The sequence below is a fragment of the Pezoporus flaviventris genome, unplaced genomic scaffold, assembly GCF_033815535.1.
Source record: "Pezoporus flaviventris isolate CSIRO_AGI_PZ_B2104156 unplaced genomic scaffold, CSIRO_AGI_Pfla_v1 ptg000047l, whole genome shotgun sequence".
Classification (NCBI taxonomy): Eukaryota; Metazoa; Chordata; class Aves; order Psittaciformes; family Psittacidae; genus Pezoporus; species Pezoporus flaviventris.
Genome location: NW_026892595.1, coordinates 2,285,356 through 2,301,121, shown reverse-complemented (window position 1 = coordinate 2,301,121; position 15,766 = coordinate 2,285,356). Strand labels below are relative to the sequence as shown.

General features: G+C 39.1%; 1 protein-coding gene across 4 annotated transcripts in view; it reads left to right on the top strand.

Annotated features, from left to right (window-relative positions):
• DIP2C (disco interacting protein 2 homolog C) overlaps positions 1-15,766 on the top strand; it is a 319,556-nt gene that overhangs the window by 250,285 nt on the left and 53,505 nt on the right. For all 4 annotated transcript variants that reach the window (XM_061468029.1, XM_061468032.1, XM_061468031.1 and 1 more), the window contains 6 exons: positions 730-844; positions 5,207-5,408; positions 7,431-7,540; positions 8,351-8,431; positions 13,081-13,204; positions 14,834-14,955. In XM_061468029.1, coding sequence (XP_061324013.1) covers positions 730-844; positions 5,207-5,408; positions 7,431-7,540; positions 8,351-8,431; positions 13,081-13,204; positions 14,834-14,955 — 754 coding nt within the window. The remainder of the gene's footprint in view (positions 1-729; positions 845-5,206; positions 5,409-7,430; positions 7,541-8,350; positions 8,432-13,080; positions 13,205-14,833; positions 14,956-15,766) is intronic.

Below are 15,766 nucleotides of genomic sequence, written 5' to 3'. Positions count from 1 at the left end.
AAAACGATTTTAGAAAACAGTGCCTAATCTGCACTGTGATTTCCCTCCATTGCTGTTTAGATTGCTAGAAAGCAGAGAGAAGCCTTAGAGAGTGTTGAGGCACACTTTAGATACCAAGGTCTGAAACTATGAGTATTAAAATTTCCAGTTAAACAACTGGTTAATTCTCAAGGTGATGACTCAACAGGACCCTTTCTGAGTTGAGCATTTCCAATATGTTTAACGCTAGAGTTCTTGAACGTGACAGCAGTTCCTTGTGTGACCTTCCTGATTGTCTGAAACTGAGCCAGAGACTCAGTTCTGAAGAGCCTAACGCAGGAACATGCACTCATACTTGGTCACATGGCAGACCTCTCACAAAATGATGTTGCAATTACTTTCTTCTAAGATGGGGCCAGAGAAGGTGGTTATGCTGGCTGTTAGGTAACAGCTTAACATCAGCCTGGGTGTGACGCAAACTTAGTGGTTTTCTTATCCCAAGAAAGTTCACTTCTCCAGCCCTGCTGTGACATTATGCCTGTACTTACATGATTCTAGAACAAAGTCCTCTATTTCGCCTCCAAAATTTATCCAAAACTCATCTTGTTGCCTTACCCCCACAAATAAAATACTTTGGTGCACCAGTTATTTGAGTAATAAATAACAAAATAATGATTATGGAGGATTTACTTAGAATGGTTTTTTCGTCTGTCCTGGCACTAAATGCTCTTCTCTCCATCTCTTCTATAGAATAGCAGTGTTTTCAGTGAGTGTGCTGCACGATGAAAGGATAGTTATTGTTGCTGAGCAAAGGCCAGATTCCACAGAGGAAGACAGTTTTCAATGGATGAGTAGAGTTCTTCAGGTAACGATCTTTATGTATGTTTGGGAACTATTTTTTCTTGCTTTATATTCTTTTTCTTGATCTTTTAGGCTGACAAAGTAACTGACATTTGTCTTTGTAATTCTAAATTCACTTTCGGTTACATTTTCACCTAATGAGCACAAAATTAGTTTCTTCTGAGTGACAGTTCCTATCTGGGCCACACATACTCTGAGAGTGATCCTTTCCCTAATCAAACTGCTATAAAAAACCAAGGATGAGTTGAAGTAATAGCAAGAAGAGAGTAGTGTATGGTTTGTAAGGTTATAGTCATTCGTTACTTAAAAAGGATAATGAATTAATGACTGCATCAAAAGTATGCGTATCTGAGCTAGATCTCCAGATGCATTTTTTTAATCATCTGGGGATGACTAAAATCATTCTGGGAGAGAATTATGTGTCTCTAGCGCACCATGTTCATAGCTAAAATAAACTGAATGAAACGCAGCCTACAAATACTGATTTCTTTCCACTGAAATGAAGTGATTGATTAGCTCAGATCTAGGTTATCTGCATAGGACACCTGTTGCAAGTAATCCAATTCCAGCTGTCTGGTGGATCATGCAAGGCACCTAGCGCTGTGGTGAAATCCACCTTGGTGGTGGTGTTTCGCAGTTTGGTAAGACACAAGCTCCCAAATGTTAAAAAATCCGGATCTTCTCCATAATGTGGCAGTCTATGTTAAGGCAGTATCATTACCATACTCAAAGTTTTTTCAACTCTAATGTCCCCATGCAAAAAAAAAAAAAAAAAAAAGATAATTTAGATAGCTGTCATCTTCCATGTCCTCTATCTCCATGGTTAAGCCAATTCTCACTTAATGGGTTTAGTGCAGGTGTCAAATTAAGTCTGTTGCAACCTTGTGAAATAGTCTCAGCTCTGTCTACAGTTGTTCACCTGTTACTTCCCTTTCCTACCTTCCTTTCTGTTCTTCCTCAAGGACTCTTCTCAGGTAAATATATTGCAAACATCTTTTTTGCTTTACCCAAGAGCCAAAGAAAAAAAGATCCCACACAATTCAGGCAAGATGTTTTTATTCATTATTGCTTTGTACTGAATAAGAAAGGAAATCTGTCTCCTGTATCCTTGAAGAAAATGAACAAATAAGCTTTCATCGTCTCAAGACAGTTTTGCCTTTTCTCTTGATTTAAAAGATAACCACATTTCATACAGCTAGAGGCATCTCATATTCACAGTAGATCTCAGTTATTGCCAAGAAAAGTTAGAACCTCTAGCTTGTCCATCACACAGAAAGCCTTTAAAGCACCTTGAAGCACCTAGGGCAACTACTGTAGAAGGAAAGGCTTTTGGGTTGCCCATGCTTTGGTAATTTTTATCAGATAGCAAGCTCCTAAAAGAAAGGAGCGTGTTTTGTCAGCTGAGCACTTCTGTGGCTTTTACAGAAATCATGTCTTACACCGTTGTAGTAAGTAGAATTCAGTACTGAACACTGTGGAAGTCCTGTGTCAAGTTGCTCCTGCCCAAAGTCAGTCCAATTATTCTGAGTGCAATCAAGTCAGAGCAGCATCTGAGAATGATAGGCTGTATATCAAAGTATACATATGCGTGGCTGCTTTCATCGCCTATGTGTGAAGTCTGCAACTCTTGCCATGTCTCACTTTGTGAACAAGAAGTTTCTGGTTCCATTTCAGTTGAGAGCATAGATGGAGGGCAGAAGCCAGGAACATGTGAGATTCTTAGTGCCTCCTTCCCAAACAGAGTTTTAATGACAGATGTCAGGAAGTGATAACCAGCTGTATCTGAATCGTCTGCTAGTGGTGAGCAACATAATGATGTCACACTTGTGTCATGTTTCTCAATGACACCTGTAATAACAAACTCTACCAAATTACTACTCATTTCTGGTGATATTTATGAGACTTGCCTGACACCCTGCGTGTGCTGCCTTGTGCCAGCCCTGCCCTACACTGCCTGCTTCTGCTATGCCTTACTGTGCATCTGAATCTCTTCCCAATAGTTGAGCTCATTGGTTTGCAGAACTTTCCAGTGGGTTGCACGTATTCTGACTCTCCCTGACCCTTTCTTCTGCCCAGGTAGAGCTGCTGTACATACAGGACTACGTTGGACTGCATCTCTGGGTTTTAGCAGAGGCATGACTGGGAGGGGTGATCAGGCTGGGTATGGATTTTCTGGAGAGTAGTGGAGGAGGAAGGTATTTTAGTGGCAGTGTGGGTGAAGATCCTAGGTAGCCCAACAGTTCAGTCAGATGGATCCTAGATACTCATTCAGATCTCTTAGGCTGCCGCAAACTGATTTGACCCTTCAGATAGGGTTGTGGTTTTACTGGATTTTAGTTTTACTGGATTTTAGTTTTACCACTGCCAGCACGCAGGCAGGACTTGACAGAACTAAGGAACGCTAGGAGATCTGTTGCAGAACTGTAGAATGTATGCCTGGATAATTTTATCAGAATGAGATGTTTTCTCAGCTTGAATAACATAACAGTCTGAACTCTACAAGCTCTGATATCTGTACTCCTTTTTCTCAATGAAACAAGGATAAAAATTCAGATACTTCATTTACTTCTGGCTGGACAGAGTAATTTCATAAACCAAGCCATCTCATCAAGAGGCATAAATGCCAGCAGTATTAAAATTGACCCATTGCTCGTCTCTCTCAAAATTTTAAGGCTTAGTTCATCAGTGCTTGTCCTTGTAAAACAAATTCATATCCTGCTTCAGAAACGTGCCAAGCTCAAAAGTATGAAAGGTGACAATTTTGGATGACCCATGACATTTTATCAGGCACCGTGCTGCAGATGTAGCTGTCAAAGGAGATAGTTTGGAAGTCACTGGGGCATCATTATATATAATACCCCCTCCATCCCACCCCAGCTGGGTATTGCTTTCCATTCTTCAGCACTAGGAGCCACCGTGGTTTACGTTTGAGTAAGAGTGGATACTTGCCCTGTTACAGTCTTCCTTCAGGCTGATGTCAGGTGAAGATCCCATGATTTATCATGGATCTTGAGAACCTACAACTAACATTATGATTAGGAGGTTACGATGGTTTCTGCCAGAAACATGAGACATCGTGTGTTGGCTGTTGTACATACCTCGCTATTGTTGATCTTTCAGGTCACGTGTCTGTAGACCAGCAACAGGGTCTTCCAATACTACTGTGAGATCTACCACTACTAAAACTGCCAAGTTTGTAAAATGAATACTGCTTTATTATTCTTTCATACGAAATCTTGCAGTCAAATCAATAAAAAATGAAGCAAACAAGCCAAAAGCAAAGCATTACTTGTAGTGTCTGTAGAAGAAATTGATAATTTACTGGTCTACACTTGAGTACCTACCTACAAATGATTATTTGATTCTCAGAATATAGATTGTATCTTCAAGGCAACAGACGTAAGCATTCACTCTTCCCACAGTTAAACATTAAAATGCAAGTGAAGTAAATTATGTTTTTGAACACTTAGCTACTCATTGGAAATGCTAGATGTAATTTGTGTCAGTCTGTGTGGATGTCTGAAGTTGTTTTTCTTACTTGCTGCAACTTTTGCTACCAGTGTAAGGAAAATAACTAGTTAAAAAGTGTACGGAATTAAAATCTACGTGCATGGATATTCATGTTTACCTAAGTATATTATGTAGATACTGTACGTTATAGATTTCTTGGAACTGATGCTATTTATTCCACTTGTCAGATAGTGAACATAGTTACTATAACATTCAAAGATACTTAATCTTCAGGTTTCATTCAACAGCTTTTTTTGATAGTTTCATATTTTTTCCTTGCATGTTTTCATTTCCCATTTCTGCCTGATAATTTTTTACACTCTAATCAGTGAAACAGTTATTACCTTAGAAAAAAAATTAAAACTTCATAAGCTACATATATCAATAGATATATGGTGAGAATATGTACGACCTTTGAAATTCTTTGCTCTGCAAGGTAGAGTGGAAGTTAAATTGATAGGAATCCTTTGAATTTAGTTCTGAGAACTGCACAGGTTAAAATCAGTTTTACATGGGTTGCCAGCCTATCTTAGTAATAAATCTCCAGGGTACGTGCTACTAAGATATGCCTAAGACAGATGCCTAGGTAGCATTTCTTAATAGATTTCTGTGTATTTATCATGAGGTTTTTGTTTGCCTTCGTATCTTTTGGAATGAGTATAATAACATCAGTGTTACATTCCCATCCACCTGTTCTCACTGAAAAGAACCTCCTTATCACTGGCATTGCTGAAGTGTCTTTCCATTGGCAGTTAATTATTAGGGTTGTTTTATGCAGTAATTCGGAACAACATGTGCTTATTAGAATGATGAAAAATTAACCTTTCATTAAAATCAACTTCCTGCTTTTTTTTAGGCTATTGACAGTATTCATCAAGTGGGAGTCTACTGCTTAGCACTCGTACCAGCAAACACACTTCCCAAGACACCGCTGGGAGGAATACACCTGTCAGAAACCAAGCAGCTCTTCTTGGAAGGATCGCTGCATCCTTGTAATGTGCTGATGTGTCCCCACACATGCGTAACAAATCTGCCTAAACCAAGGCAAAAACAACCAGGTGAGTGAAGGCAAAGGGACCATAATTTGGTATTGTGTGTTCATGGTATGGAGAAAAATAATGGAATTGATAATGCAGGTGAAGATCAGCTTGATCAGCTGCTTCTGTTAAATATTCTGGGTGTATTAAGGACATCGTTGGTTTTGACAGAAACTAGAAGTACCTTCACAAAGCGTGCAAAGAAAAAATGCTCCAAAAACCTAAGTTCAGTGAACGCATAAGGCACTGTGAGGCCACACCTGGAGTTCCTTGTAAACTCCTTGTTAGTTACGTTTAAAGAGGATAGAATAAGACCAAAATAGAGAAAGATAAAATCTGGCTTAGTTGAAGGCTGAGTTTGTGAAGTAGAAATAAAGAGGACTGTTGACACTAAATCAGTGATGGAAGAGCAAGTACTTAATAAGTGGTCATAAATAAGTTAAGCCCAAGAATGAGGATAAAGGTTTTTACCTGAGTAGGGATGTTCTGTTTTATTCTCACAGCAAGTATATTTGAGGTAAAACCCTAGTTTTAAGACAGATCCTCAGAAGTTCTGTCACACTTTATGAAAAATACTGGATGAAATGGTACAGCAAGGCACTGACTCGAGGCTGAGAAAACCCTTGTAGCCTGCTGTAGTCCAGTCGCTGATTACCCATGCCCCATAAACATGCAAAATTTAGTAAAATTTTTACTTTTAATCCAATTGCAGATTTTAGTACTCAGATTAATTTCCAGGATTTCTGGATCTGTAGCCTCAAGCTTAAGACCTGAATTCAGCTATGTTAGACTAAATGTTACTTTCCACTTTGAAAACCAGCTTGGAATATGAAGTGGTTTTACCTTCTGATCTTGAATATGGGGTCTGTCCATCATGAATTCATGCAAGTTTGCCAAAAATGTCAGCTTTTTTCTTTATTTAAAACCTTTGGACAAATGTTTCAGAAATAAAGACTATAATTTCAGTTTGTGTTTACTGGGAATGTTAGAGGTTACCAGTGACTTCCACTAACTTAATAAAAGCAATGAAGCCTTTAACTGCAGTGCTCAATTCAGTATTTCCTTATTGCTGCTTTACAAAGCAATCACTGAATTAGGATCAGTGCATTGGAGATACTTATATTATGTATACATTGTATATCACTGTAAGGAAGGCAATGCCTGGAACGCAGAAACTAACCTGATAGCATCACATTCTCCCATTTTGTGTAATTGTGACATACTGAGAGAATGTTGTTTTCATATTTTTAAAGCAGAGTAGCCTGTAGGTGTTGTTTATCTGGGTTACTTACACATCTCGTATTTTGACACATATACCACATACCATCACTGAGGCAAAGCTTGAACATCACAGACTAGAAGCCTGGTATCAGTTGCAGTTGATCAGTAATACATGCCAGAGAAGAAGAAAGCAAATGCATAAATGATATCTGTAAGACAGGTATTTTTCCCTGATGGTAACAAAAGAACATCAGTGAAATCACCTCATGAAGAAATATCAGCCATGGCATCTTCCCTCCCTGTAAAGCTGTTTTTTTTCAGCCTTTACCTTGTGCTAAAGGGCTTGCATATATGTTATCATATGCACCATCTGTCTTCCTAATCCTTGTCACTCCATGTCTATAGCATTACAGAATTGCTAATACAGATGCTACTTAGCCCAGGGAACAAAAGAGAGAAATAGGAACATTGTCCCTGAAGCCTGGATACATCTCATCTGGTTTTAGGCACTTGAATGGACATGCCTAAATTGGGAGCTGTATTTTCCAAAGATTCCTCATACCAAAGCAGACAAGATGTGTCTCTAGCTGTAGAGAGACCAGGCTAAATGGATTTCTCAGTTAGATATGTTTAGACAGGGTAAATCCAGTCCTACATATCTTCCAGCTACTTGTGGTCCATCAACCAAAATCTGTATCAACAGAGATGTGCATAAGGTTTGGTGTGGTGGATAGCAATAAGGAAAATATAATGTAATGCAAAATAAATAATAATTCATCCAGAAACAAGGTATTTTTACTGCATATTTCTTCTCTATTCTAGAAATTGGCCCTGCCTCTGTGATGGTGGGGAACTTGGTCTCTGGAAAAAGAATTGCACAGGCCAGTGGTAGAGATTTGGGGCAAATAGAAGATAATGACCAAGCCAGAAAGGTAAGCTGAACTTTTCTGATACAGCTTTTATTTAGCTAGTTAGCACTAAGTTAGGACACGTAGCAGCACATAGATTGTAATTATTATTATCGTCATTATTATTATTGCAGAATTTGTTGATGCCTTTTTAAAATTCATACTAAAATATTTCAGAACCCCCATTTACAGCTGAATATAAAATAGACATGAGGGAAGCCACTGTGTTTCATTTCAGTGGATTCTTTTTTAGTCAGTTTACGTGGGACAACAGAACATGGTAAAAAGTGTTAATGGAGCTTCAACCAGAAATCAGCACCTTATTATGTATTTTTACCAAGTTCATGTGGAGTCCAGGGAACTTTGTTTGCATATATGCTCCTGGCCTTATTTGTTGTTATTTTGATCCTGTAAAATCAAGTTGAAATTCATCTCTTTCAGGAGCTTATGTGAATAATTAAATTAGTAAGTTCTGAGCAGTATAAATATTTGTATGTTTATAGTAAGAAAAAGAGAGGAAGCTAAAGAATTAAAATGATGCTTAAATTCAGAGAGATCAGTAAGAACTTCTTATTGCTTTGAAAGTATATGTAGTAATATATCATAACCTCAGCAGTGTCTTCACTTCCAGAGAGGCTGCTGCTACCACGCAAAAGCACCTCACTATAAATATGTGATGACAAGAGAATTAATTCATGTTTAGTGCTTCTGGGTATTGATGTAAAATGTAGCATATAAATGAATAAGACACAGCTAAGCTAGCAAAAAGAGTCATCTGTTTATTAAAGGCAAAAAGTTATTTAGTGTCATGACTATCACTCTGCTTTATTTTAGTTCCTCTTCCTCTCCGAAGTGTTGCAGTGGAGAGCTCAGACCACTCCTGACCATGTGCTTTACACTCTACTCAACTGCAGGGTAAGAAGCTCAGATGTTGCCCTGACAGGCTGCGGTATGGGAAATGGCACAGCGGTATTTCAGCTGCACCTGTTTCTGCTATGGCTGAACGTGACCTTTCTGTTTCTTTTCCCATTAATACTTAGCCGTTATATTTAATGTTTACTGAAGCAGAAAGGGAAAGAGAATAATCATTGCCAGTTGTCAAAATAGAGATTGCTTTTATATGAGACAACGCTCCTTACACATTTCTCATTTCTTTTTCCACTACGTATGTGTTGTGGGTGAGCTGACACTGCAAATCTATTTCAATAGTCATTGTTCCTATACCGAAGAGTAGTATTTAATAATGCTCACCATCCTGATTTCCAATTAGAAAAGCACAGGCTTGGCAAAACCAGAGTATTTTCCCTAAATAAAACAATTACAGTTGTTTTGAAACTGGACCATTTGTTGGAGGTGTAAGAATGGGGAAAGGGGGTGAAGAGAAAATGAGGTATGTCCAGACTCCAATGAGGTCTGTAGCGGATTACTGATCTCTCTGCGTATCCTACATTAGGTGCTAGCGTGGCACAGGATTTCATTGTTTATAAAAAATGAATTAATGTACGTCATATGGTACAGAACTTGGGTTTACTAAGAGTGGGTGATTACAGACTTCCTAGATGATTGTAGATGACAAGCCAATAATTCCCAAGACCACTGGAGAGGATGAAAGTCTGATTTCAAGCCATCCTGCTATGGTACATCCAGACACATCTGTCAAAACTGGAACACATATGTAGTATGTGAGGGTCTCCAGGAGAGGAGGAGCCTGGAAGTGCTATTTCGCTGGGCAGCCTGGAGTAGCTGGTGTTATCTCAGCCCATGTGGTCCCTACACAACTTGGATGGGTTCTTAAACCTCCAGTATTTTGTGAACCTCTGTGAAATAACCGCTTACTGTATAAGGATATGCTTATATATTATGCTTATATGCTCCCTCAGCCTGTATTACAGTGCTGGTGCCAAAGTTCAGTTAAGGGCTACCAGTAAGTCACTAAATGACCTTATCATTCCACAGAAGTGAAAAATAATTGAATTTTGAAATTCAGCTGATAGAGAGCAGATTTAGATTAGGTGTAAGGAAGAAGTTCTTTACTGTGAGGGTGGTGAGGCACTGGAATGGGTTGCCCAGAGGAGCTGTGTAGGCCCCATCCCTGGAAGTATTCAAGGCCAGGTTGGGCAGGGTTTGGAGCAGCCTGTCTACTGGAAGGAGTCTTTGCTTGTGGCAGGGCTTTGGAACTGGATGGTCTTTAAGGTGCCTTCCAACCCAAACCATTCTGTGAATCTGTGATTCAGTTTCTCCCCTACTCTCAATGTGGAGTATGTTATATGAAATTTGTTTGAAAGATGTAATACGTTATGGAGAGATTTAATGTTTTATGGAAAGGAGTGACAGGTTTGCCTAGGCAAGTTTTATTACCCATCTAGAATTTTACTTCTGGTTTGTAAGTTTTCCGTTTTTGTCTTCCTTGTACACTTTGTTCTAAAACATCCAAGCATCTTGCAGTGGATGACTAATAGAAATCCACTGAGATTAGTGTTTTCCTGTAATCCAAGCTTTTTGAGAGTTTGGAATATTTCAAAATTAGTGCAGCACATTACTTTTAGTGTGTGTCATGAAGGATTGCAACACCTTTACACTGCAGGACAGCTCACATAAAAGACCCAAAGGGAGCTGCTGCCTGGTGCTTGCCAACAATTGTTGTCCAACAGCAGGATTCTTCTTCCCTGCACTTCATATAAACAGTGTCTTTCATATAAACACTGCAGCTGGTTCACATGCAGCAAGTGCCAGAAGTCTTAAATGTAAACAAGTTGTGCACAGATTTACGTAATTTGCAGCAATTCCTTTTCTGTGTCAGTAGGGCCTGTGTTAGTGATGTATGTGGGGATATAAGGGGTCCTTCTTCCCGTGACTATGCAAACAGGCAATTTCTTGAAAGAAAGAGGATCTTAAGCACATTCATACTGGCAAGTCTACAGTGACAAGGACACCTAGACCTCGGATCATTTTGGCCATATTTAGGGCTGGACAGATGGAAACTGTCTCTAGACTAGATTCCATATAGTTGCATATGTCCTTAGAGGTGCTTTCATAGTCAAATGTTCTCCACATTGTTTAGAAGACTGATTAAAATTGCCTGAAATGCATTTCAGTAATTGTGGTTGCTGAAGATGTTGAAGAGGAATGCCAAGCCCTGACTTCATTCTTTTTCTTTTCAAATCGGTTGTCCTCTTTGTTGACAGTTTACAATAAATTCTGTAAATGCCAAGTAGTGCCTGCTGACATGCTACTGCTTCTAGTGCTATACCTTTATCAAATTGCTGTCTTCTCTCTGAAGCTGTGGTATTTATAATATATCATAATATATATTATAATTATATAATTATATACAATACATATTATATATATTATATGATGATATTATATATATAATTATAATATATATATATTATAATTCCACAATAAATGCTGTGGTATTTATTGTGGAATGGTGATGGTGGATAGAAAACAGTAATTAGGGAAAATGCTTATTATTCCTTGCCTTGTTAAAATAGATTATGAAGAATATTTCTTTAAAACAGTAGACCTTCTTGCTTTCTCTCTTGATGTTTTTGATTGCATTGCATTGCATTTATTTCAGAAAAGAAATGTTTTGAGTGTATACATAGTTTTGTCTTTTTTAGAATCATAGAATGGTTAAGGTTGGAAAGGACCTTAAGATCATCAAGTTCCAACCCCCCTGCATGGGCAGGGACACCTTAGGCTAAACCATATCACCCAAGCCCTCGTCCAACCTGGCCTTGAACACTGCCAGGGATGGATTATTCACAACCTCCCTGGGCAACCCATTCCAGTGCCTCACCACCCTAACAGGAAAGAATTTCTTCCTTATATCCAATCTAAACTTTCTCTGTTTAAGTTTTAACCCATTGCCCCTTGTCCTGTCACTACAGTCCCTAAGGAAGAGTCCCTCCCCAGCATCCTTATAGCCCCCCTTAAGATACTGAAAGGCTGCTATGAGGTCTCCATGCAGCCTTCTCTTCTCCAGGCTGAACAGCCCTGACTTCCTCAGCCTATCTTCATACAGGAGGTGCTCCAGTTCCATGATCATCCTTGTGGCCCTCCTCTGGACTTGTTCCAACACTTCCATGTCGTTTTTATGTTGAGGACACCAGAACTGCACACAATGCTCCATGTGAGGTCTCACGAGCAGAGTAGAGGGGCAGGATCTCCTCCTTCAACCTGCTGGTCACGCTCCTTTTGATGCAGCCCAGGATACGGTTGGCTTTCTGGGCTGCGAGCGCACACTGAAGCCAGCTCATGTTCATTTTCTCATCGACCAACACCCCCAGGTCCTTCTCCACAGGGCTGCTCTGAATCTCTTCTCTGCCCAACCTGTAGCTGTGCCTGGGATTGCTCCGACCCAGGTGTAGGACCTTGCATTTGTCATGGTTAAACTTCATGAGGTTGGCATCAGCCCACCTCACAAGCGTGTCAAGGTCCCTCTGGATGGCATTCCTTCCCTCCAGCGTATCAACTGAACCACACAGCTTGGTGTCATCCGCAAACTTGCTGAGGGTGCACTCAATCCTGCTGTCCATGTCCATTTTTTCAATCTCCTTATTTTTAAATGCACTTAGTGCTTGCTAAGCACTCTCTTAGTGCCAGAGACTGAAATCCCCTTTTTCCACAGAACACTTGCACAAGCAGAGGTGCAGCCCTTTCCGTACTGCCCTGCTCTGCCTTTATCTCAGCACAAACCTGGCCAGCCCAGCTCTAGGCACAGTCAGTCTGTACTGCATGTTCATTTTTAGACTTCTCTTCTGAGGTGTCAGCTGTGGTAATGAATTCTGTGATACAGATGTAAACATATATATACACACATATATGTATTTAGAAAATGCAAGAACTGTAACCCTTATGCAATTTAAAGCACTCTATCTGTTTGATAATTTCGGGTTAGCACTGTTGGAAATGCTTCAAAAAGCCAAACTCTGTAGCATATTGTCACTTCCCCTTTTTTCTTCATGCTGACCAGAGTTACTCAAATTCAACAAATGCCTTTCTTCTCTATTTTATTTATATGCATGTGCTTAGCTTTTGTTCCAGACAAATTCTTTTCCCTGCCACAAAGTATTGTTTTCTCCTGTCTTTTGTCTCTTGTCTGTTGAAGTATTTCTGCTGTGCCATTTGGCTTCACGCCAGCATACAGACAACGGAGTGCAATTTTCAGGATTGCTCTCCACATATTTTCCAGATTGCTGCAGAGACCATAAAGGCACTTTCCTGGCTGTAGCAGGGAAAATACTGCTGATGTAGCAAGGGAGGTACAGGTTACATGGGCAGGATATTAATATACTACTGTACTCCCTTGGTTGGAGTGAAAACACTGTTGGGGATAGAAGGTGCAGAGAAAGGAATAGAGACCATTCCTCTGCTTTACAAGCATCTTTTTTTCCTCAAACTACAGTTTGGCATAAGGCTGAAGGTTTCTGTATTTAATTTTATTTTGTAACATATTGTGGCTGCACCTCATCCAGTAACTTCTCAAAGTGAAGAGGGAAACAGAGTTTCGGCACATTGCATTATCTTCTGTGACATTTATCTTTCTTCCTGTGCAGGGGACAATAGCCAACTCACTAACTTGTGTCCAGCTGCATAAACGAGCTGAAAAGATAGCTGTCATGTTGATGGAAAGGGGGCATTTACAAGATGGAGACCATGTGGCTTTGGTTTACCCACCAGGTAAAGAGCTGTCATGTTTGGTACCTTGGTAGTCCCAGAAGTTTATCAAGATCCTTTGGAACAGTGCTGTATTGATGGCATTATCAACCTGTAAACCGTGTCAGTTGGCAGAACATAAAATATTTGCCTTATGTGTATTTCTTTGAACTTTATCAAACATATTTAAAAGAATTCCACTTTGCATATGTGCATAGATATTATTTCTTTGGGTTCAGATTAAGATTAACCTGTGTTTTTAAAACCTGTCTCTTAAAAGCAGTCAAATTTAATTACTGCTTTTCTTTTAGTTTGTTGGATATATACTATTTTATAAGCATCCAGCTCTACTAAAATATTCCATTTACTGAGTGTTCTAGATTCACCTGTGGAATTCCCCCTTGGAAGTGCTGCTTCATGAGAGTAAAGCAGCAGCACCTGGGAGATAATCAGTGGGTTTTTTAGAGAGATGTATGATGGATAAATAACAGATTATTAAGAAATATCAAATTATAATCACTATTTTATCTGTAGATCTCTAATCTAGACAGCTCTCTGGGCTTGGATTTCATCTTCTGACATAAGGGCTTTTAAGCTTGTGTTAACTAGTACCATGTTTGACATTTGCTTGAAATTATTTCTGATCTAGTGCTGCTCTTTTATCTTTAGCATTTCATGTGTGTTGGTGAAATAAACAGTCTGATTTAAGGTCTGTATTGTGATACATAGTTGGTAGGGGCTGCGAGACACTGGTAAACTCTTTATAGGAGTAATTTCTCCATAGTTAATATAGGAAAACCTTTTCCACAAAAGAAGACTAATATTTTAAACTGAAGGTTTTATTTTCTGTATGTTATTTCCTATGAATAAAGCATTTTATTGAAGGAACAAGAATTTACCAGTACTGCACATCCTCTTCCACTGAAAGGGTAAAACCAGCCCCTGTTGTCATCTTACCACAGCCTGTGTACAATACCAGGGATCTATCAAACAACAGTATTCAAGGGTTCTTTGTGCTGGTATTTGTTTGGCCTCTTTAGATAGCTTGAAGTGTGCTGTACGCAGTCCATTGCCTGCAGTCAATATCTATATAGAACAACACCTAGTTTTATTTTGAAGCAGGATTTCAAAATTATGAGTTTCTTTTTTACTGTAAAATTTCAGGTGGGTAAGTCAAATCTGCATATCTGAGATTAAAAATGACATGAGAAAGTATTCAATGAAACCTCCAGATGTTCTTTCTGCAGCTGATAAGAGCAGGCATCATCCTACCTCATGCTTTTGCTGGGGCATCCTTCCTGTAGACTCTTATTTGTCTATAAATGTAAATTTAGGAAGATAATTAATCTGTAAAAATCAGTCTTCTTAACAGGTTACTTCCTGATCATATAAGTGGAATTCAGCTAAATGATGGTGTCCAGCTATAGCTTTGTGTGTCACCTTTGGCTTTTCATGCTCAGAACAGTACGATTGAAAGGAGGCAGTGAAGCTGAACAAATACTGACAAGGGGCTGAAAAAGAAGTCTGTTAAAGGGCTTAGTCGCTCATTTAACCTTCTGAGTTGAGTTCCAAGTTATATTTATGCTGACATACATGTCTGTGATTAACTGATTTGATTTTCAGGGGAGGATTTTTGTTTTGTTCTTCATGCAGGAATAGACCTGATTGCAGCATTTTATGGATGCCTGTATGCAGGCTGTGTGCCAATAACAGTTCGACCTCCACATCCCCAGAACATAGCTACTACATTACCTACAGTGAAGATGATTGTGGAGGTGAGCAAAAGTGCACAAGGAGATTAAACTGTGGATGGGAAATGGTTTTGCAGAGACTTTAGGAACGGAAACTTAAGTGAGTGGTGGTATAGGTTGAAGAGTTCTATTCCTTCCAAAGATTCTGGGCTTCAGTGTGTTGCAGCATCAACGCTGCTTGACACACACCACCTTCTGACTTCTGCTGCCACAGTTATGCTACTTCTTTCAGGAAGTATATTTGAAGAAGTGCTTTCTTGTATTTAGCTATAAGCCAGGAGTGGTAGGATTCCTCACGTGGCAAAGCTACACTGACTGTTGAGAAAATAACCCAAATTACCCGATGGCGATTTGGACTTAGCTCTGTACATCGAATTGTTTTGCAGTTTAGAGCAATTTCAAAGTTCTGTTGTGAAGAAGTTGGTCAGTATTTTGTTTCATCCAGAGAAGTGTTCCTCAGACTTCTTCATTCAGCGCTTTTTTTTGATAGTTTGGATTTATCTAATGGTGTTTAGTCTTTGTTGTACATAAATAACTTCATTGTGGTTGTTACTGAGGGAAATAAAATGGTTGCAAAGAGATAGTCTTTCACATCTGGCAGTTTCTAATGTATTGAATGGAATTCTGAGTCTCTGAAAAAACAAGTTGAAACAAATGTCTTTTTAACATTTCTAATTAATGTTGATACTTTCAAGTAATAAGTACTAGAGAAAGTTATAATTTATGGCTTTCCTTATGGCATCACAAGCCAAATATTAGTAAAGGTAACAGAAATTGTCTTCAGGGTTCTCATTATATAATAATTTGGCACTCACAGTTTTCAAACGGCAGTTGT